Source organism: Salminus brasiliensis, chromosome 24, assembly GCF_030463535.1.
Source record: "Salminus brasiliensis chromosome 24, fSalBra1.hap2, whole genome shotgun sequence".
NCBI lineage: Eukaryota > Metazoa > Chordata > Actinopteri > Characiformes > Bryconidae > Salminus > Salminus brasiliensis.
In genome coordinates, this window is record NC_132901.1 from 11,956,512 (window position 1) to 11,978,126 (window position 21,615).

Genomic DNA, 21,615 nt, shown 5'->3' on the forward strand with positions numbered 1-21,615 from the left:
GTTTATTTACAAAGGTCACATGGCCCCTATGCACTTCAAATTTCGTGAAAAGGAGTCAGAGGCTGTGTATGAGCCTACTTTGAGTCACTGTAAGTTCATCTTAAGCCTAGGTCACTGAATTTTATTAATTCATTCAGCTATTTATTTATTTATTTTAAGATTTCGCCATAAGACCAAGCTATTTCAGAAGTGATTTTAGCTCCTAATTATAGTTTAGCTTACTTTTTAATTATAAGGTCAAGCAGGTCTGGAGCTAGGCTGTAGGTTTCGAAGCTAAATCATGATGAGTTAAAGTATTCAGAGTGAAGGTTATGCATGATCCAAAGTATGCTGCGTTATTATTATTACTATTATTAGTTTATTCCTTTTTAGAACACTTGGAGTCTGGATGCCATTGTGTGGCCAGACTGTGAAACTACAAGCAGTAGAAGGAAGACATGCTGCAAATGCATTGAGAAGTGATGCTATTATTGCTTGACTTTGACTATTGATTCCCCCCCCCCATGTACACCACATGTTAATGAAATCCACATGAAATCCAAAAAGAGCACTTTTTTGAATTTTGAACATGAGTACATCCAGAGGGTACTGAATTAATATTTAATTCCGAATTAATATTAATATGCTGTATTTTGTATGGCTACCCACTCAGTGGCTTTATGTGCAATCTTTGAGTGGTCTAGGCATGTTTGAGTCGCTGTACAGCAAAACAAGCGTTCTGCCCACGTACAGAGTATGAGGCGGAGCTAATGTACTGTGACGTCGCTCGGTTCCCTTGCTTTCATTTAGGTCCTATAGAGGAGTATAACAGGCGTGTCTCTGGCTCCCCAGCTTCATAGATTCTCTTCTCGTCGACTGGGAAAAGAAGCAGCGAGGATGTCAGGCAGAGGAAAGGGCGGCAAAGGCCTTGGGAAAGGAGGCGCCAAGCGTCATCGTAAAGTGCTTCGCGATAACATCCAGGGTATCACAAAGCCGGCTATTCGCCGTCTGGCTCGTCGTGGTGGCGTCAAGCGTATCTCCGGTCTGATCTACGAAGAGACCCGCGGTGTGCTCAAAGTGTTCTTGGAAAACGTGATCAGAGACGCAGTCACGTACACTGAGCATGCCAAAAGAAAGACCGTCACCGCTATGGATGTGGTGTACGCCCTGAAGCGCCAGGGACGCACTCTGTATGGATTCGGAGGTTAAACGCTCGGCCTGAACAGCTCTAAACACAACGGCTCTTTTAAGAGCCACCCACAAATCCAGCAAAAGAGCCTGTTTCTATTCTTAGTTTGTTATCAAATAAGGCAGTCGATCTCCCGCATACTCTGTATTAAAATGTAATATACCGGAAGAATACATGTGTGTATATATACATATAATAGATATGTCTGTCTATATGTATTGTTTTCCATTTTGCCCCCCGTGTGCGTTGGTTAAATCCGAACTATATGTCTTAATAAATCCTGATAGAAAAAAAATCGCCGTCAACGCCGCTGTGCCGAAAAACAGCCCTGTAGATTAAGAATGCGCGGGATAGAATGTTGCAAGAATCATATTTGTTTGTTTGTTTCAATATAGTCAATGATGGTGGTTATGAATCTCCCGGTTAAGAAGCTAATTTTATATATATGAAGAATACATATAGTTTTCAATTTCCCCCGTATACGTTGATTAAACGTTTGAATAAATTCAGAATATCGCCGTCAACGCCGCTGTGGCGAAAAATAATGTGCCGTCTGCACGGTGGGTAAAAATGCGCGGGTAGGCGAACAAAGAGAATGCTGCTCTGGGGAGGGGGAAGGGAAGAGGAGAATTGGGAGGGGAGGGGCGGGGAGGGGAGGGGAATGAAGGGTGGGGGGTTGGCAAGAAGAGAGCGGACAATTTGTTGTCCAATGGTCGTTGGACGGCATTCTGGAGGCGGTACCTCGTCTAATTAAAATGCTAGAGTCTAAATAATGTGGGAGCTTATCGCCTCCCCCTCATTCTTCAGTCTTACTCGACGAGGAGCAGTATGCCTGAGCCAGCTAAGTCTGCGCCCAAGAAGGGATCCAAGAAAGCCGTGACCAAGACGGCCGGGAAAGGCGGCAAGAAGCGCAGAAAGTCCAGGAAGGAGAGCTATGCCATCTACGTGTACAAGGTGCTGAAGCAGGTCCACCCTGACACTGGAATCTCCTCTAAAGCGATGGGCATCATGAACTCGTTCGTGAACGACATCTTCGAGCGCATCGCCGGTGAGTCTTCTCGTTTGGCTCACTACAACAAACGTTCTACTATCACCTCTAGGGAGATCCAGACTGCTGTGCGTCTGCTCCTTCCCGGTGAGTTGGCCAAGCACGCCGTGTCAGAGGGCACAAAGGCCGTCACCAAGTACACGAGCTCCAAGTAAATAGTGATAGCGGCATAATCCAAACCCAACGGCTCTTTTAAGAGCCACCCACGGTTTCTTCCAAAGAGCAGTTTTATTCAAGAACCAAGTAAGTTATAATACTAATTATTATTATTATTATTATTATTATTTATTAGAGAGTGCCTTTATTGTTACATACTTATTGATGTATGTATGTAAATCAACTTACTTAATTGTTTGTTTGCATTTAATTGGTATAGTGTACTAGGATTCAGGGACAGAGCAGCAAACTAAAATACTGTGCCATACTAACTGTATGGAGTGGGCTTGTAGTGCTAAGTGGGATAAATGAAGCTGCACATCACCTGTGAAAGACCAGTCCAGAGGAGATCAGCCTTACAGGTGGGGAAGAGTGAGGCAGGAAACCATACTAGGGTTGACTTAAACCCTAGAATTACACACCTGATCTTTGTAATGAAAGCTGTCTAGTGTATATAACCAGGCATACGGTTAGGCTCTCCCACAAGCCTTTTTTGTTGGGTCACAGAAGGGTGAAGTTAGTTAAAGCCTTAGGTTTATGGTGGGATTTGAGTGAACAAAAGTAGGTTCAGAGCAAGGCTTTTGATGTAGAGGGTCGAAGTAAGGCAAAAGGACGAGGGTAGAATAATTAAATTGAGGTAGCGTAAGTAAAAAAGTATGGCGGTGAAAGTGTGTTTAGTGCAGATGTGATCTAGGAAGAGTGAGTAACAGTGGCTTTGTAAGGAGGCCTCAGGTTTATGATGAAGGTGGATTGAGTTAAAGTGACCGTGAGCTTAGGCCTTTGCCTTAGGATACAAAGGAAGGTTCAGTAAAAGTGAGTTTCAACATAAGCCATCAGCCTGATGATTCGGATACACATGGCCTCGGCCTACTGAGGACTGCACATCTAAGTAGAATGGTCATGACTGCATGGAATGGGTTAAGTGAAAGCAAAAGTTTAGTGTGTTGCTTATTGAGATAGAGGGAAGGATGGGGTTAATTTGTTTTAGGACAAGAATGAGATTGCAGTTTCATGTGAGGGGTTCGAATGAGGATGGAGTGATTTTGTATAATGGTTGGATGAAGGATGGGGTTATTTCATTTTAGGGTTGGAGAGAGAAGGTGGTGGGGTTTGTATTAGAGTATGAATGAAAATGGGTTATTTTATTTTGGGGTTAGACGGCGGATGGGGTTATTTTGTTTCATTGTTAGAATGATGTTAAGGTTATGTTGTACTAGGTTAAGAGGGAGGACAGAGTTATTTTGTATTAGGACTATTTTGTTGGGTCACAAAAAGATGAATTTGGTTGAAGCCTTAGGTTAATGTTGAGATTCGAGCGAGCAAGAATAGGTTCAGAGCTAGACTTTTGATGTAGAGGGTTGAAGCAAGGCAAAAGGACGAGGGTAGAGTAAATAAAATAGTATGGCGGTCAAAGGCCTCAGGTTTATGATGAAGGTGGATTGAGTTAAAGTGACCGTGAGCTTAGGCCTTTGCCTTAGGATACAAAGGAAGATTCAGTAAAAGTAAAACAGTTTCAACATAAGCCATCAGCCTGATGTTTTGGATACACATGGCCTCGGCCTACTGAGGAATGCACATCTAAGTAGAATGGTCATGACTGCATGGAATGGGTTAAATGAAAGTAAAAGTTTAAAAATAATTATTTGGTGTGTTGCTTAGTGAGATAGAGGGAAGGATGGGGTTAATTTGTTTTAGGACAAGAATGAGATTGGAGTTGTTTCATGTGAGGGGTTCGAATGAGGATGGAGTGATTTTGTATAATGGTTGGAGGAAGGATGGGGTTATTTCATTTTAGGGTTGGAGAGAGAAGGTGGTGGGGTTTTTATTAGAGTATGAATAAAAATGGGTTATTTTATTTTGGGGTTAGACGGCGGATGGGGTTATTTGGTTTCATGGTTAGAATGCTGTTAAGGTTATGTTGTACTAGGTGAAGAGGGAGGACAGAGTTATTTTGTATTAGGACTACTTGGTTGGGTCACAAAAAGATGAATTTGGTTGAAGCCTTAGGTTAATGGTGAGATTCGAGCGAGCAAGAATAGGTTCAGAGCTAGACTTTTGATGTAGAGGGTCGGAGCAAGGCAAAAAGACGAGGGTAGAGTAAGTAAATTTAGGTAGCGTAAGTAAAAAAAGTATGGCGGTGAAAGTGTGTTCAGTGCAGATGTGATCTAGGAAGAGTGAGTAACAGTAGCTTTGTAAACGAGGCCTCAGGTTTATGATGGAGGTGGATTGTGTTAAAGTGACTGTGAGCTTAGGCCTTTGCCTTAGGAAGGTTCAGAAAAAGTGAATTTCAACATTGGCCATCAGCCTGATGATTTGGATACACATGGCCTCGGCCTACTGAAGAATGCACATCTAAGTAGAATGGTCATGTCTGCATGGAATGGGTTAAATGAAAGTAAAAGTTTAAAAATAATAATTTGGTGTGTTGCTTATTGGGATAGAGGGAGGGATGGGGTTAATTTGTTTTAGTACAAGAATGAGATTGGAGTTGTTTCATGTGAGGGGTTCGAATGAGGATGGAGTGATTTTGTATAATGGTTGGAGGAAGGATGGTGTTATTTCATTTTAGGGTTGGAGAGAGATGGTGGTGGGGTTTGTATTAGAGTATGAATAAAAATGGGTTATTTTATTTTGGGGTTAGACCGCGGATGGGGTTATTTTGTTTCATGGTTAGAATGATGTTAAGGTTATGTTGTACTAGGTTAAGAGGGAGGACAGAGTTATTTTGTATTAGGACTATTTGGTTTGGTTAACTAAAAGATGAATTTGGTTGAAGTCTTAGGTTAATGGTGAGATTCGAGCGAGCAAGAATAGGTTCATAGATATTTTTTTGATGTAGAGGGACGGAGCAATGCAAAAGGACGAGGGTAGAGTAAGTAAAATAGTATGGCGGTCAAAGGCCTCAGTTTTATGATGAAGGTGGATTGAGTTAAAGTGACGGTGAGCTTAAGCCTTTGCCTTAGGATACAAAGGAAGGTTCAGTAAAAGTGAGTTTCAACATTAGCCATCAGCCTGATGATTTGGATACACATGGCCTCGGCCTACTGAGGAATGCACATCTAAGTAGAATGGTCATGACTGCATGGAATGGGTTAAATGAAAGTAAAAGTTTAAAAATAATAATTTGGTGTGTTGCTTATTGAGATAGAGGGAGGGATGGGGTTAATTTGTTTTAGGACAAGAATGAGATTGGAGTTGTTTCATGTGAGGGGTTCGAATGAGGATGGAGTGATTTTGTATAATGGTTGGAGGAAGGATGGGGTTATTTTATTTAGGGTTGGAGAGAGAAAATGGTTATTTTCTATTAGGGTTAAAATGAAAAATGGGGTTTTAGGGTTTAAATGAGCTTGGGTTTATTTTGTATTGGGGTTAGAGTGAAGGTGCAGTTATTTTGTATTAGGCTTGAAAAAGGGCATGATTGTTTTTTGTTATGTTTAGAATAAGTTTTGTCTTTTTTTTTTTGTTATTTTGTTTTTTGTGTTTTAGGGTTGGGGGGGTGTATGCAGTTATTTTGTGTTAGGGTTAGTATGAGATTTTTGGCTATGGTATATTGGGTGTGTTACGAGTGCGTATTAGGGGACCTATGGAGAGCCGTTCCGAGTGTGGAAGCGCCGGTGACAAAGACGCATCGACGGTGGAAGTCATACTGCGCACACACGGCAACACTGTGCTTTACACACTCCTCAAGGTCGCCTCGCACGACGAGCAAAACAACGCACCCACGTCTCGGATGCCCAGCACGCTCTCGCCGAGGCTCTCCTCCAACGCACCGGATAACACTCGCCCAGTTCGTGGCACCTTTTGTCGCCGTTTTCCACCGATTAGCACGCCAAATGCGCCGCCGCCCGTTCGGCACGCCGGTAGCGTGGCACGCTTCGGTGAGCGCCGTATCAAACGCGGCGTCGTTACGCTGCCCTTCCCGTCTTCTCAACACACGGTGGAGCCTCTCGGAGACGAAAGAGCATTTCTACGCTCGCCAAGTTGAGCTTTCGCCCATATTTCGCTCGACAAACGCCGAGAGAAAACACAAGTGCGAGACCGTCGCTGCCACACGGCTGTGCGGCATCGAGCGAGTTGAGTCTACAACGTTCTCATGTGGCTTTTAAGGGCCGGCCCCCTCGCTGCAGCGGGAGGTTCTACAGAACGCTGCAGCAGTTTGTGCTCACTCGCGCTCACAGCAAAGCAGAACAATGGCAGAAGTCGCTCCAGCCCCAGCCGCCTCGGCGCCCGCCAAGGCCCCCAAGAAGAAGGCCGCCGCCCGCCCCAAGAAAGCCGGCCCCAGCGTGGGCGAGCTCATCGTCAAGGCCGTCTCGGCTTCCAAGGAGAGGAGCGGCGTGTCTCTCGCCGCCCTGAAGAAAGCCCTGGCTGCCGGCGGCTACGACGTCGAGAAGAACAACTCACGCGTTAAGCTCGCCGTCAAGAGCCTCGTCACCAAGGGCACTCTGGTGCAGACCAAAGGCACCGGCGCGTCGGGCTCTTTCAAGCTTAACAAGAAGCAGGCCGAGGCAAAGAAGAAGCCGGCCGCCAAGAAACCGGCACCTAAAGCTAAGAAGCCGGCCGCCAAGAAACCAGCCGCGGCCAAGAAGCCCAAGAAGGTAGCAGCCAAGAAACCCACTGCGGCTAAGAAATCCCCCAAGAAGGCCAAGAAGCCCGTCGCGGCCGCTAAGAAGGCAGCGAAGAGCCCCAAGAAGGCCAAGAAGCCGGCGGCTCCCAAAAAGGCGACCAAGAGCCCAAAGAAAGCCAAAACGGTCAAGCCTAAAGCAGCTAAGCCCAAGGCGGCGAAGGCGAAAAAGGCTGCCCCTAAGAAGAAGTAAACAGTAACGCCGTTTACCTTCATGTCTTGTTTCTCTATTCAACGGCTCTTTTAAGAGCCACCCACAGTTTCATAAAAAAACAGCTTTTTCCCCCCTTGTTACTGCACAATGAATTGATTGTTAAAAAAAAAAAAAACACTCAACAACACAAAAATAGCTCTCATTAGTTTCCCCACACAATAATTATATATGATCAATATATATATTTTTTTGGTTTGGTCATACGTGTTACATTTGAGCGGGAAAGGGAAAGGAAACGCGGGGCACGAGTGGGGGTAAATGTTTCTTTCTTTAACCCGTTTTCTTTCTTTCTTCCTTTCTCTCTCTCGCTCACACAGACACACAGCACGAGAGGAGGAGGGGGTCGGGTAGGAAAGCGAGCAGAGGTGGGAGGACGCTAGAGTCTGACGGCGGAAATGCGATTGGCTGTTGGTGCGCGTAGCTTTTAGCCAATAGGACCGTAGGCGATTTTGCTATATCAACGGCGCTCGTTGGCCGGCGTGCATTATTTCAGCTTTGTTCGACGAACACGACTGACGCGAATCATGAGTGGAAGAGGCAAAACCGGTGGTAAAGCTAGGGCCAAGGCTAAGACTCGTTCGTCCCGCGCCGGACTGCAGTTCCCAGTTGGCCGTGTGCACAGGCTCCTGCGTAAAGGCAACTACGCTGAGCGGGTCGGCGCCGGCGCTCCCGTCTACTTGGCCGCCGTCCTGGAGTATCTCACCGCTGAGATTCTCGAGTTGGCTGGCAACGCCGCCCGCGACAACAAGAAGACCCGTATCATCCCCCGTCACCTGCAGCTGGCTGTTCGTAACGACGAGGAGCTGAACAAACTGCTCGGAGGAGTCACTATCGCCCAAGGTGGTGTGCTGCCCAACATTCAGGCTGTACTGCTGCCTAAGAAGACCGAGAAGACTGTGAAGACAAAGTAAATTGGCGCTCTCCGTTGATTTATCTATACACAAAGGCTCTTTTAAGAGCCACCCATTTTTTCTAAGAAAAGTGCTGCTCCTTTACAAACAACACTACATATTCTTCACGTGATTTCCAATTGCATAAAAAAATAATAGCTTTATGAACCGAGTTATTATATAAACACACTGCCATGCAATACACAATTGCCCTTTTTCATATATTTCACGTACTGAGATCAACACCCTATGCATATGTGCATGTATACACACATTCTCTCGCTCTCTCTCACACACACACACACACACACAGTGTGTTTAATGTTCGCTGTAATGTACAGTACATTGATTAGTTTGATCATATTATTGTTCTTATTATTATATATTCTTTTAATGCTTTTTTTTCTTTGTTGTTTTGTATTACAGGAGCCCGCCGTTTTGCTTTTAGGTTTGAAAAGAAGACGCCCAATAGTGTGTCACCGACGCATTGCCGGCCGCCCAATGGGAAACGGACAACTTCAAGACGCCCAATGAGCGGCAAGCGGCTTGAAAGCTTAAAAGCCATGTGAAGCGAGCGAGAACTCATTCTCTTTCTTTTCCCCGAGAGGAGCAGAGTTTAACGCGATGGCAAGAACCAAGCAGACCGCCCGTAAGTCCACCGGTGGCAAGGCCCCGAGGAAGCAGCTCGCCACCAAGGCTGCTCGCAAGAGCGCCCCAGCCACCGGCGGCGTGAAAAAGCCTCACCGTTACAGGCCCGGCACCGTGGCTCTGAGGGAGATCCGCCGCTACCAGAAATCTACTGAGCTGCTGATCCGTAAGCTGCCCTTTCAGCGCCTAGTGCGTGAAATCGCTCAGGACTTCAAGACTGATCTCCGCTTCCAGAGCTCCGCCGTCATGGCCCTGCAGGAGGCCAGCGAGGCGTACTTGGTGGGTCTGTTTGAAGATACTAACCTGTGCGCTATCCACGCCAAGAGAGTCACCATCATGCCTAAAGACATCCAGCTGGCCCGCCGTATTCGCGGAGAGCGCGCTTAAACAGAGCGCTTCGACGTTTACCTGAAATACCCAACGGCTCTTTTAAGAGCCACCTACCCGTGTCCGCGCCGAAACAGCAAATGTCCGCCTCACCTCGGTGTTGCGTTTATATAATGTAAGGCTATTATGACGCGCACGCTTCTAAATTCCATAGGACTGAGCGAGCGAAACCAGCCGTGAGACAGCGGTTGTGAAGATTAGGGAAAAAAAACAACTTCTATATGTGTGTCTATATATATATAACGTTTTGTACTACATTTCACATCAAAATCGCCATATTTAACGTGTTTTAATACATATGAATACTTTTCTTTTAATACCTATCAATATGTTTATACATATTTAATAGTTTGGAAACAGTTCATTCACCCCAGCAGAAAGTAGAAGCCACTGCCCTTTCAGTAGAACACTACACTTTACACTATGTAGTGTTTAGGCCGGTTTTGGCCTATTACAAACGGCATTAGTCATGGATGGAGCGTAGATCCCACCGCGTGGTGAAACTATACAACTGCAAGCACAGTTTCAGAGAGCAATGTATGTGTATATTCATATAATGAGAGCTTGATTTGGGGTACTTACGTTTCATACATATGCAACATGAGTTTGATTGCATAGAGAGTAAGCGAGACCAGCTGTGTTGTTTGTGCTTGCTTTTAGGGCAGCAGTAAAGGAGGTAAGTGTATAGTCCGGAGAGGAATGTTTGTTTATTTGTTTGTTTTTAATCTCTTTCAATACCTCTACCAGAACAAGGCATGTCTAACTCTAAAAAATTATATGTTTACTCTATATGTTAACTCTATAAAATTCATGTTTCCCGTCACATTGTTTGTAAAATTAACCCAGATCAGCGGGAAAAACGCCAAAATTAAATGAATGTTGAGTCAGTATTGTTTTGTGCTATACTTCAAAAATTACCTTATTTAGTACAGTCTAGCTTGTCTGGAAGTATAACCCTTGAAGTATGGAGCAAATTAAATGAACCTTCCCAGCACATGTAAAATGATCATTAGAGAAGCCTAGGGAAAAGAAATAGTGAATAAATACTGGCAGGGGTAAAGTGTTTGTCCTGCCTAGGATGCACCCGGTTATGTAATAGAGAGTAGAAGCCTTTGAGCCTTGAGTACAGTAGTGCTCTTCTGTGTGGTGAATAGAAGGACTTTTGGAAGTGCTCATTGCAAAGGACCACCGTTGTTTTGGGATCATGGGCATATATGTCATGGATGGAGCGTGGATGCCATCGTGTGGTCAAACTAGGCAAATGCAAACGTTAACTAACTAGATTTATTCGTGTGAATGTTACAGCTTTTTCATTTGATAGATGGTTGTGAACTCCAGTACGTCTACTAAGTCATTTGTATTGCGGTGTTATTTTGGTTAGTGTTTTTTAAAGTACATTTTTAAAAATGTTTCTATTGAAGCATACTTCAGTTCAGGGCATTTTAGAAGCCAGCATGGTTACCAGTTCTCATGCTGCCAGGCAATGAAATGGAAACTTAATTTAGGGCAATTTTATACACATTAAATATGATTGTTAACTGCACCAATAAATCTAAAAAGTAATTACATGTCTTGTGGGATGATTGTCGTTTGGGCTTGGGTTTCATTTTAACAATATGCTAACGATAAAGTCGGACAGAAGGAAAAAAAAAACAAAACAAAACAAAAAAAAAAACCTCCAGACCGTATAACCTCCTTCCACAACTAGATAAAATGTCTTGTTTTGAAGAATGCTTGATAGAAGCTGTCTTTAATGAAGGCACTGTATTAGCCATCATGACAACCAAACAGCATGCAGTTAGGTAAAAAGCCTCCAATTCACTCACTGCTAGAAGCCTTTGAGACAAATTGTAGAGTAGTGCACTTCTATGTAGGACCTTTCTTTCCTTCTCTTTAGAGCCCTTAAACTCTGTGTATCAGTTTATATTGAGGTTCCCATAATAATCATAAATCAATAAAGAAAACCGCTCATCTGCTATAGCTAAAATATGGAAAAGCATACGCACCCTGCAAGGTTTCGGTCAGAGACTTTCTTCAAGGCATAGGTAAGTAACAAATGAATACAAAAAACTCTTTCTCCTCTTTCTGATTTTGCTTCTTTAAATGTCTGCATGGACCAAAAAATCAAAAAGATGAATTGTTTTATATTTTGCAGATTTACATTTTGACCACCAGATGGCATCCACGCTCCATTCACGTACTACGACCACAGACTTAAAGCTTAGCCCTGAAACTCCATCAGAAGCCTAAGGGGTAGGTCTAGCCAAACTGCTTCCACTCACCCAGACTTCATCATGAGCTCTACACTTACTTTGCTTACCACAATGTCTTTCCATATTTCTTTATCATCCACTAACTGCAACATATGGTAAAAGCAACATTACTTAAAGCAACATTAACTCCCTCTGTGTTTATCTAATCTAACATGACTTTTATTAGAAGATGTAAAACGAGCCAGAGAAATCCAAGGGGTAAACATGTAGTTTTAGTTGGCCTCATTAGGAGCTTTTCCCTTGTATGCAATAATATACCATTTATTCGATTTGTGTTTGATCTTTCTTTCTTTAAATGTCTCTGTGGACACTATATCTTTAAGTTGTAGTGTATTAGATCAACGACTACAATTCCCATGATGCCTAACTAAAGATGGTCTCTGACCAAAACCTTGCCAATTAAAATTGACTCATCTGCTATCAAGACCTGACTGAGGAGCTGGAGGCCAGTGGAGCAAAGCTAAAATATGGAAAAACATACGCACCCTCAAAAAAAATTAACCTGCATGGTTTAGGTCAGAGACTTTCTTCAAGGCATAGGTAAGTAACAAATGAATACAAAAGTGCTAACAAAAGTTTATCGACAGCCGACCGTACTGCCTCCTCCCTTGTAAGTTAGCTTCTCTGCTATTTAAATGTAACTCTTTCTCCTCTTTCTGATTTTGCTTCTTTAATTGTCTCCGTGGACAAGAAATAAATAAATAAATCAATAAATAAATCAATAAATAAATAGAAAAAATGCAAGATTAATTGTTTTACATTTTGACCACACGATGGCATCCACGCTCCATTTACGTACTATGACCACAGTCTTGAGGCCTAGCCCTGAAACTCCATCAGAAGCCTAAAAGACTTGACTAGAGAAGTGCACTTCTGTGTAGTGTATACAGTGTAAGGGATTTAGGAAGTGCCCTATTGCAAACGTCACCGTTGTTTTGGGATCGTGGATATATGTCATGGATGGAGCGTGGATGCCATCGTGTGGTCAAACTCGCAAATGCAAACGCTAACAACATAGATGTATACGTGTATGTGTGTGAATGTTACAGCTTTTACATATGACAGATGGTTGTGAACTCCAGTAAGTCTACTAAGTTCTACCAAGGAACTTTTGGGCATTTTAGTAGCCAGCAGGATAACCAGTTGTCATGCTACCAGGCAATGAAATGAAAACTTATTTTAGGGCACCGTAATTTTGTTTGGGTTTTAACAATATGCTAATGATAAAGTAGGGCAGAAGAAAACAAAATACTCAATACTGTATTATCTCCTTACAGATCTTGATAAAATGTCTTTAGTTAAAGAATGCTTGATAGAAGCACTCTTTATTTAAGGCACTTTATTATCAGTTAGGTAAAAAGCCAACAATTCTCTCATTAAGAGTCAAACTGTAGAGTAGTGCAGTTCTATGTAGGACCTTTGTTCTCCTCCCCTTAGAGCCCTTAAATTCTATGTTGTATGGTTATGTGTATGTATGTATGCATCAGGTTATATTGAGGTCAACATAATAATCATAAATCAATAAAGAACACCGCTCTGCTATCAAGACCTGGCTGAAGAGCTGGAGGCAAGTGGGGCAAAGCTAAAAATTGGAAAGCGGATGCACCATCAGCGCAAAAAATCATTTTAACCTGCAAGGTCAGAGACTTTCTTCAAGGCATAGGTAAGTAACAAATTAACACAAAAGTGCTAACAAAGGTGTATCAAAAGTCAGCCGTACTCACTTGTGAATTAGCTTTTTTGTGCTTCTCAAATTTAACTCTTTCTCCTCTTTCTGATTTTGCTTCTTTAAATGTCTCTGTGGACCAAAAAAAAAAATATGTATTTTTTATATTTTGCAGATTTACATTTTGACCACCAGATGGCATCCACGCTCCATTCACGTACTACGACCACAGTCTTAAAGCTTAGCCCTGAAACTCCATCAGAATCCTAAAGGGTAGGTCAAGCCAAACTGCTTCCACTCACCCTGACTTCATCATGAGCTTTACACTTACTTTATATCACCACAATTTCTTTATCATCCACTAACTGCAACATATGTCTAAGGCTTTATCATCCACTAACTGCAACATACTTTGCTTTCCACAATTTCTTTCCTTCCTTTCTCTTCCACTAACTGCTAACCAATATGGCTGTTATTAGAAGATGTATAGTGGAAACCTGAGGAATCCAAATGGTGTGGGTTTAGTTTAAGTTGGCCTCAATTTACTTTATGTGCAAAAATATTTCAGTGGTGGTTTGTGAGAGAGAGAGAGAAAGAGAGAGAGAGAGAGAGAGAGAGAGAGAGAGAGAGAGAGAGAGAGAGAGACATGCATTTGTAGACATATGGCTTGCTTTATGCATACTCATTCATTCTGACAGAAAATACAAACCCTGTACTGGTTTGTGTGTTTCTTTAAACGTCTTTATGTCAATGTGTCAATGACACGATTTGTCTTTATCCTGTAGTGTCAAGATCAAGGACTACAATTCCCATGATGCCTAACTACAAGTTCGATAGATGACGTTTTATTGATTATCTATCTATCTATCTATCTATCTATCTATCTATCTATCTATCTATCTTCATCTAATGATGAAATCCGATAACTGCACGTCCAGTCACAGTAAAAAGTAAACCGTGTGCCATGGTGTACAGTAGTGGGGTGATCTTGGTGGGTGCTTGTTTTATGCTTGCAAGGTCGTAACCCTAGTACTAAATAGCCATTTATGTGATTTATATTCAGGTGCATTGAGGAAGGACTAATTTTGTCATGTGTGTGTGTAATAAACGCTGCGCACGTTAGAATGGCGTGATGTAGTGTGACTTTGTTGTATACGAGACCGAGGCGCACATGGCGACAGCCATCAGAGGGCTGACCGAGGTATTTGTCGTGTTAAGACATATGTTAGCTACTTTTAATGTTCATACATGTGAAACGTCGTTTTTTTTTAGTCCTTACACTACTGGACCCTGGTTAGCTCCGGTGTGTCGTTGTTAGCACGATAACGTTTGCTAACTTGCCAAAAATGAAATAGATAATGATATCCGATAACTCGATTTTGCCGAGAGCCTAAAGTTGTACACCCAGTCACAGCAAATTGATGTAGAACTGCCGTTGCTGGATCTATGTGTGGAGTTGTACATAGCTTGGAGCCAGCTTAGCGATTAGCAGCGTGGCTAACGCGGCTAGCATAAACAGTAAAGCGCAAATATGAGCCTAATTATGAGGGGTCATTATTTGTTGACCACAGTGCAGTACCACATGCGGGGTTGTAGCATAAAAGTACGCAATACAGCCGTGATTTGTGGCTGTTGAGTGATTTGAGTTAACTTGCTTTTTCAGGTCCACACATGAGCTAACAAAGCGATTAGCATGCTAGCTAACTCGGATGGTACAAACAATAACATACGCCAGCGAGTGTAAATACCTGTCAGATAAATACACACTCGCTCGAGTCAGTCAAGTTTTATTATGAAACGGTGTATACAGCAACATTTATACGTTTACTGTCGTGGTTGAAACCGAGAAGCCACCTTGGAGAGTAGCATGATGGCTAGGTGTCTTAAAATTAATCACAGAAATAACGATATTACGGACACGTGCGTAGTTCTCTATATTGTTATTTGGAGCAAGTGAGGGAGAAACAGTCGTGCTTAAACCCGGCTACCAGCAGCCTATCTTCTGGTTTTCAGAGCTGGGCAGCCTGTGTAGCTTGCTAGCTAGTGTTTTGTTTACAAAAGATTATTTTCGTTAGCTAGTTGCCGAAACGACTCCACGTGGAGTGCACGATGTCACGAAAAAACGGCTTCTATACTCACCTAGTGCACTAGAGAGTACTGGAGTGCGGTTTAGGATGGTAAAACACACAATCAATTACTACAATAATAACAATAATAATGTCAAGTGTGTAATCTTTCTAAGAAAACGGTGCATAAATGTTTATTTACAAAGGTCACATGGCCCCTATGCACTTCAAATTTCGTGAAAAGGAGTCAGAGGCTGTGTATGAGCCTACTTTGAGTCACTGTAAGTTCATCTTAAGCCTAGGTCACTGAATTTTATTAATTCATTCAGCTATTTATTTATTTATTTTAAGATTTCGCCATAAGACCAAGCTATTTCAGAAGTGATTTTAGCTCCTAATTATAGTTTAGCTTACTTTTTAATTATAAGGTCAAGCAGGTCTGGAGCTAGGCTGTAGGTTTCGAAGCTAAATCATGATGAGTTAAAGTATTCAGAGTGAAGGTTATGCATGATCCAAAGTATGCTGCGTTATTATTATTACTATTATTAGTTTATTCCTTTTTAGAACACTTGGAGTCTGGATGCCATTGTGTGGCCAGACTGTGAAACTACAAGCAGTAGAAGGAAGACATGCTGCAAATGCATTGAGAAGTGATGCTATTATTGCTTGACTTTGACTATTGATTCCCCCCCCCCCACATGAAATCCAAAAAGAGCACTTTTTTGAATTTTGAACATGAGTACATCCAGAGGGTACTGAATTAATATTTAATTCCGAATTAATATTAATATACTGTATTTTGTATGGCTACCCACTCAGTGGCTTTATGTGCAATCTTTGAGTGGTCTAGGCATGTTTGAGTCGCTGTACAGCAAAACAAGCGTTCTGCACACGTACAGAGTATGAGGCGGAGCTAATGTACTGTGACGTCGCTCGGTTCCCTTGCTTTCATTTAGGTCCTATAGAGGAGTATAACAGGCGTGTCTCTGGCTCCCCAGCTTCATAGATTCTCTTCTCGTCGACTGGGAAAAAAAGCAGCGAGGATGTCAGGCAGAGGAAAGGGCGGCAAAGGCCTTGGGAAAGGAGGCGCCAAGCGTCATCGTAAAGTGCTTCGCGATAACATACAGGGTATCACAAAGCCGGCTATTCGCCGTCTGGCTCGTCGTGGTGGCGTCAAGCGTATCTCCGGTCTGATCTACGAAGAGACCCGCGGTGTGCTCAAAGTGTTCTTGGAAAACGTGATCAGAGACGCAGTCACGTACACTGAGCATGCCAAAAGAAAGACCGTCACCGCTATGGATGTGGTGTACGCCCTGAAGCGCCAGGGACGCACTCTGTATGGATTCGGAGGTTAAACGCTCGGCCTGAACAGCTCTAAACACAACGGCTCTTTTAAGAGCCACCCACAAATCCAGCAAAAGACCCTGTTTCTATTCTTAGTTTGTTATCAAATAAGGCAGTCGATCTCCCGCATACTCTGTATTAAAATGTAATATACCGGAAGAATACATGTGTATATATACATATAATAGATATGTCTGTATATATGTATTGTTTTCCATTTTGCCCCCCGTGTGCGTTGGTTAAATCCGAACTATATGTCTTAATAAATCCTGATAGAAAAAAAATCGCCGTCAACGCCGCTGTGCCGAAAAACAGAAAAACAGCCCTATAGATTAAGAATGCGCGGGATAGAATGTTGCAAGAATCATATTTGTTTGTTTGTTTCAATATAGTCAATGATGGTGGTTATGAATCTCCCGGTTAAGAAGCTAATTTTATATATATGAAGAATACATATAGTTTTCAATTTCCCCCGTATGCGTTGATTAAACGTTTGAATAAATTCAGAATATCGCCGTCAACGCCGCTGTGGCGAAAAATAATGTGCCGTCTGCACGGTGGGTAAAAATGCGCGGGTAGGCGAACAAAGAGAATGCTGCTCTGGGGAGGGGGAAGGGAAGAGGAGAATAGGGAGGGGAGGGGAGGGGAGGGGAGGGGAGGGGAATGAAGGGTGGGGGGTTGGCAAGAAGAGAGCGGACAATTTGTTGTCCAATGGTCGTTTGACGGCATTCTGGAGGCGGTACCTCGTCTAATTAAAATGCTAGAGTCTAAATAATGTGGGAGCTTATCGCCTCCCCCTCATTCTTCAGTCTTACTCGACGAGGAGCAGTATGCCTGAGCCAGCTAAGTCCGCGCCCAAGAAGGGATCCAAGAAAGCCGTGACCAAGACGGCCGGGAAAGGCGGCAAGAAGCGCAGAAAGTCCAGGAAGGAGAGCTATGCCATCTACGTGTACAAGGTGCTGAAGCAGGTCCACCCTGACACTGGAATCTCCTCTAAAGCGATGGGCATCATGAACTCGTTCGTGAACGACATCTTCGAGCGCATCGCCGGTGAGTCTTCTCGTTTGGCTCACTACAACAAACGTTCTACTATCACCTCTAGGGAGATCCAGACTGCTGTGCGTCTGCTCCTTCCCGGTGAGTTGGCTAAGCACGCCGTGTCAGAGGGCACAAAGGCCGTCACCAAGTACACGAGCTCCAAGTAAATAGTGATAGCGGCATAATCCAAACCCAACGGCTCTTTTAAGAGCCACCCACGGTTTCTTCCAAAGAGCAGTTTTATTCAAGAACCAATTAAGTTATAATACTAATTATTATTATTATTATTATTTCTTAGAGAGTGCCTTTATTGTTACATACTTATTGATGTATGTATGTAAATCAACTTACTTAATTGTTTGTTTGCATTTAATTGGTGTAGTGTACTAGGATACAGGGACAGAGCAGCAAACTAAAATACTGTGCCATACTAACTGTATGGAGTGGGCTTGTAGTGCTAAGTGGGATAAATGAAGCTGCACATCACCTGTGAAAGACCAGTCCAGAGGAGATCAGCCTTACAGGTGGGGAAGAGTGAGGCAGGAAACCATACTAGGGTTGACTTAAACCCTAGAATTACACACCTGATCTTTGTAATGAAAGCTGTCTAGTATATATAACCAGGCATACGGTTAGGCTCTCCCACAAGCCTTTTTTGTTGGGTCACAGAAGGGTGAAGTTAGTTAAAGCCTTAGGTTTATGGTGGGATTTGAGTGAGCAAAAGTAGGTTCAGAGCAAGGCTTTTGATGTAGAGGGTCGAAGTAAGGCAAAAGGATGAGGGTAGAATAATTAAATTGAGGTAGCGTAAGTAAAAAAGTATGGCGGTGAAAGTGTGTTTAGTGCAGATGTGATCTAGGAAGAGTGAGTAACAGTGGCTTTGTAAGGAGGCCTCAGGTTTATGATGAAGGTGGATTGAGTTAAAGTGACCGTGAGCTTAGGCCATTGCCTTAGGATACAAAGGAAGGTTCAGTAAAAGTGAGTTTCAACATAAGCCATCAGCCTGATGATTCGGATACACATGGATACACATGGCCTCGGCCTACTGAGGACTGCACATCTAAGTAGAATGGTCATGACTGCATGGAATGGGTTAAATGAAAGCAAAAGTTTGGTGTGTTGCTTATTGAGATAGAGGGAAGGATGGGGTTAATTTGTTTTAGGACAAGAATGAGATTGGAGTTGTTTCATGTGAGGGGTTCGAATGAGGATGGAGTGATTTTGTATAATGGTTGGAGGAAGGATGGTGTTATTTCATTTTAGGGTTGGAGAGAGATGGTGGTGGGGTTTGTATTAGAGTATGAATGAAAATGGGTTATTTTATTTTGGGGTTAGACGGCGGATGGGGTTATTTTGTTTCATGGTTAGAATGATGTTAAGGTTATGTTGTACTAGGTTAAGAGGGAGGACAGAGTTATTTTGTATTAGGACTATTTGGTTTGGTTCACTAAAAGATGAATTTGGTTGAAGTCTTAGGTTAATGGTGAGATTTGAGCGAGCAAGAATAGGTTCATAGATATTTTTTTGATGTAGAGGGTTTGGAGCAATGCAAAAGGACGAGGGTAGAGTAAGTAAAATAGTATGGCGGTCAAAGGCCTCAGTTTTATGATGAAGGTGGATTGAGTTAAAGTGACCGTGAGCTTAGGCCTTTGCCTTAGGATACAAAGGAAGGTTCAGTAAAAGTGAGTTTCAACATAAGCCATCAGCCTGATGATTCGGATACACATGGATACACATGGCCTCGGCCTACTGAGGACTGCACATCTAAGTAGAATGGTCATGACTGCATGGAATGGGTTAAATGAAAGCAAAAGTTTGGTGTGTTGCTTATTGAAATAGAGGGAAGGATGGGGTTAATTTGTTTTAGGACAAGAATGAGATTGCAGTTGTTTCATGTGAGGGGTTTGAATGAGGATGGAGTGATTTTGTTTAATGGTTGGATGAAGGATGGGGTTATTTCATTTTAGGGTTGGAGAGAGAAGGTGGTGGGGTTTGTATTAGAGTATGAATGAAAATGGGTTATTTTATTTTGGGGTTAGACGGCGGATGGGGTTATTTTGTTTCATTGTTAGAATGATGTTAAGGTTATGTTGTACTAGGTTAAGAGGGAGGACAGAGTTATTTTGTATTAGGACTATTTGGTTTGGTTCACTAAAAGATGAATTTGGTTGAAGTCTTAGGTTAATGGTGAGATTCGAGGGAGCAAGAATAGGTTCATAGATATTTTTTTGATGTAGAGGGTTTGGAGCAATGCAAAAGGACGAGGGTAGAGTAAGTAAAATAGTATGGCGGTCAAAGGCCTCAGTTTTATGATGAAGGTGGATTGAGTTAAAGTGACCGTGAGCTTAGGCCTTTGCCTTAGGATACAAAGGAAGGTTCAGTAAAAGTGAGTTTCAACATTAGCCATCAGCCTGATGATTTGGATACACATGGCCTCGGCCTACTGAGGAATGCACATCTAAGTAGAATGGTCATGACTGCATGGAATGGGTTAAATGAAAGTAAAAGTTTAGAATAATAATTTGGTGTGTTGCTTATTGGGATAGAGGGAGGGATGGGGTTAATTTGTTTTAGTACAAGAATGAGATTGGAGTTGTTTCATGTGAGGGGTTCGAATGAGGGTGGAGTGATTTTGTATAATGGTTGGAGGAAGGATGGGGTTATTTTATTTAGGGTTGGAGAGAGAAAATGGTTATTTTCTATTAGGGTTAAAATGAAAAATGGGGTTTTAGGGTTTAAATGAGCTTGGGTTTATTTTGTATTGGGGTTAGAGTGAAGGTGCAGTTATTTTGTATTAGGCTTGAAAAAGGGCATCATTGTTTTATGTTATGTTTAGAAGTTGCAGTTATTTTGTGTTAGGGTTAGTATGAGATTTTTGGCTATGGTATATTGGGTGTGTTACGAGTGCGTATTAGGGGACCTATGGAGAGCCGTTACGAGTGTGGAAGCGCCGGTGACAAAGACGCATCGACGGTGGAAGTCATACTGCGCACACACGGCAACACTGTGCTTTACACACTCCTCAAGGTCGCCTCGCACGACGGGTAGAAGATCCCCAAGAAGGGATCCAAGAAAGCTGTGACCAAGACGGCCGGGAAAGGCGGCAAGAAGCGCAGAAAGTCCAGGAAGGAGAGCTATGCCATCTACGTGTACAAGGTGCTGAAGCAGGTCCACCCTGACACTGGAATCTCCTCTAAAGCGATGGGCATCATGAACTCGTTCGTGAACGACATCTTCGAGCGCATCGCCGGTGAGTCTTCTCGTTTGGCTCACTACAACAAACGTTCTACTATCACCTCTAGGGAGATCCAGACTGCTGTGCGTCTGCTCCTTCCCGGTGAGTTGGCTAAGCACGCCGTGTCAGAGGGCACAAAGGCCGTCACCAAGTACACGAGCTCCAAGTAAATAGTGATAGCGGCATAATCCAAACCCAACGGCTCTTTTAAGAGCCACCCACGGTTTCTTCCAAAGAGCAGTTTTATTCAAGAACCAATTAAGTTATAATACTAATTATTATTATTATTATTATTATTTATTAGAGAGTGCCTTTATTGTTACATACTTATTGATGTATGTATGTAAATCAACTTACTTAATTGTTTGTTTGCATTTAATTGGTGTAGTGTACTAGGATTCAGGGACAGAGCAGCAAACTAAAATACTGTGCCATACTAACTGTATGGAGTGGGCTTGTAGTGCTAAGTGGGATAAATGAAGCTGCACATCACCTGTGAAAGACCAGTCCAGAGGAGATCAGCCTTACAGGTGGGGAAGAGTGAGGCAGGAAACCATACTAGGGTTGACTTAAACCCTAGAATTACACACCTGATCTTTGTAATGAAAGCTGTCTAGTATATATAACCAGGCATACGGTTAGGCTCTCCCACAAGCCTTTTTTGTTGGGTCACAGAAGGGTGAAGTTAGTTAAAGCCTTAGGTTTATGGTGGGATTTGAGTGAGCAAAAGTAGGTTCAGAGCAAGGCTTTTGATGTAGAGGGTCGAAGTAAGGCAAAAGGATGAGGGTAGAATAATTAAATTGAGGTAGCGTAAGTAAAAAAGTATGGCGGTGAAAGTGTGTTTAGTGCAGATGTGATCTAGGA

General features: G+C 42.8%; 5 protein-coding genes across 5 annotated transcripts; all 5 read left to right on the top strand.

Moving 5' to 3' along the window:
• Window positions 1-876: 876 nt before the first annotated feature.
• Window positions 877-16,492, top strand: LOC140546643 (uncharacterized). Its single transcript, XM_072670026.1, has 6 exons — window positions 877-1,158; window positions 1,679-1,746; window positions 5,949-6,293; window positions 7,701-8,114; window positions 8,703-9,090; window positions 16,136-16,492. The coding sequence occupies exons 1-6, from the start codon at window positions 877-879 to the stop codon at window positions 16,490-16,492; spliced, it is 1,854 nt and encodes a 617-aa protein (XP_072526127.1).
• Window positions 1,997-2,371, top strand: LOC140546855 (histone H2B). The gene has a single exon (XM_072670276.1). The coding sequence runs from the start codon at window positions 1,997-1,999 to the stop codon at window positions 2,369-2,371; it is 375 nt and encodes a 124-aa protein (XP_072526377.1).
• LOC140546854 (histone H1-like) lies at window positions 6,563-7,186 on the top strand. Its single transcript, XM_072670275.1, has one exon. It carries the CDS (start codon window positions 6,563-6,565, stop codon window positions 7,184-7,186), a length of 624 nt encoding a protein of 207 aa, XP_072526376.1.
• Window positions 16,493-17,311: 819 nt separating the features above from the next.
• Window positions 17,312-17,686, top strand: LOC140546644 (histone H2B). The gene has a single exon (XM_072670028.1). It carries the CDS (start codon window positions 17,312-17,314, stop codon window positions 17,684-17,686), a length of 375 nt encoding a protein of 124 aa, XP_072526129.1.
• Window positions 17,687-20,438: 2,752 nt separating this feature from the next.
• Window positions 20,439-20,921, top strand: LOC140546645 (histone H2B-like). The gene is made up of 2 exons (XM_072670029.1): window positions 20,439-20,522; window positions 20,565-20,921. Exons 1-2 carry the CDS (start codon window positions 20,439-20,441, stop codon window positions 20,919-20,921), a joined length of 441 nt encoding a protein of 146 aa, XP_072526130.1.
• The last annotated feature ends 694 nt before the right edge of the window (window positions 20,922-21,615 follow it).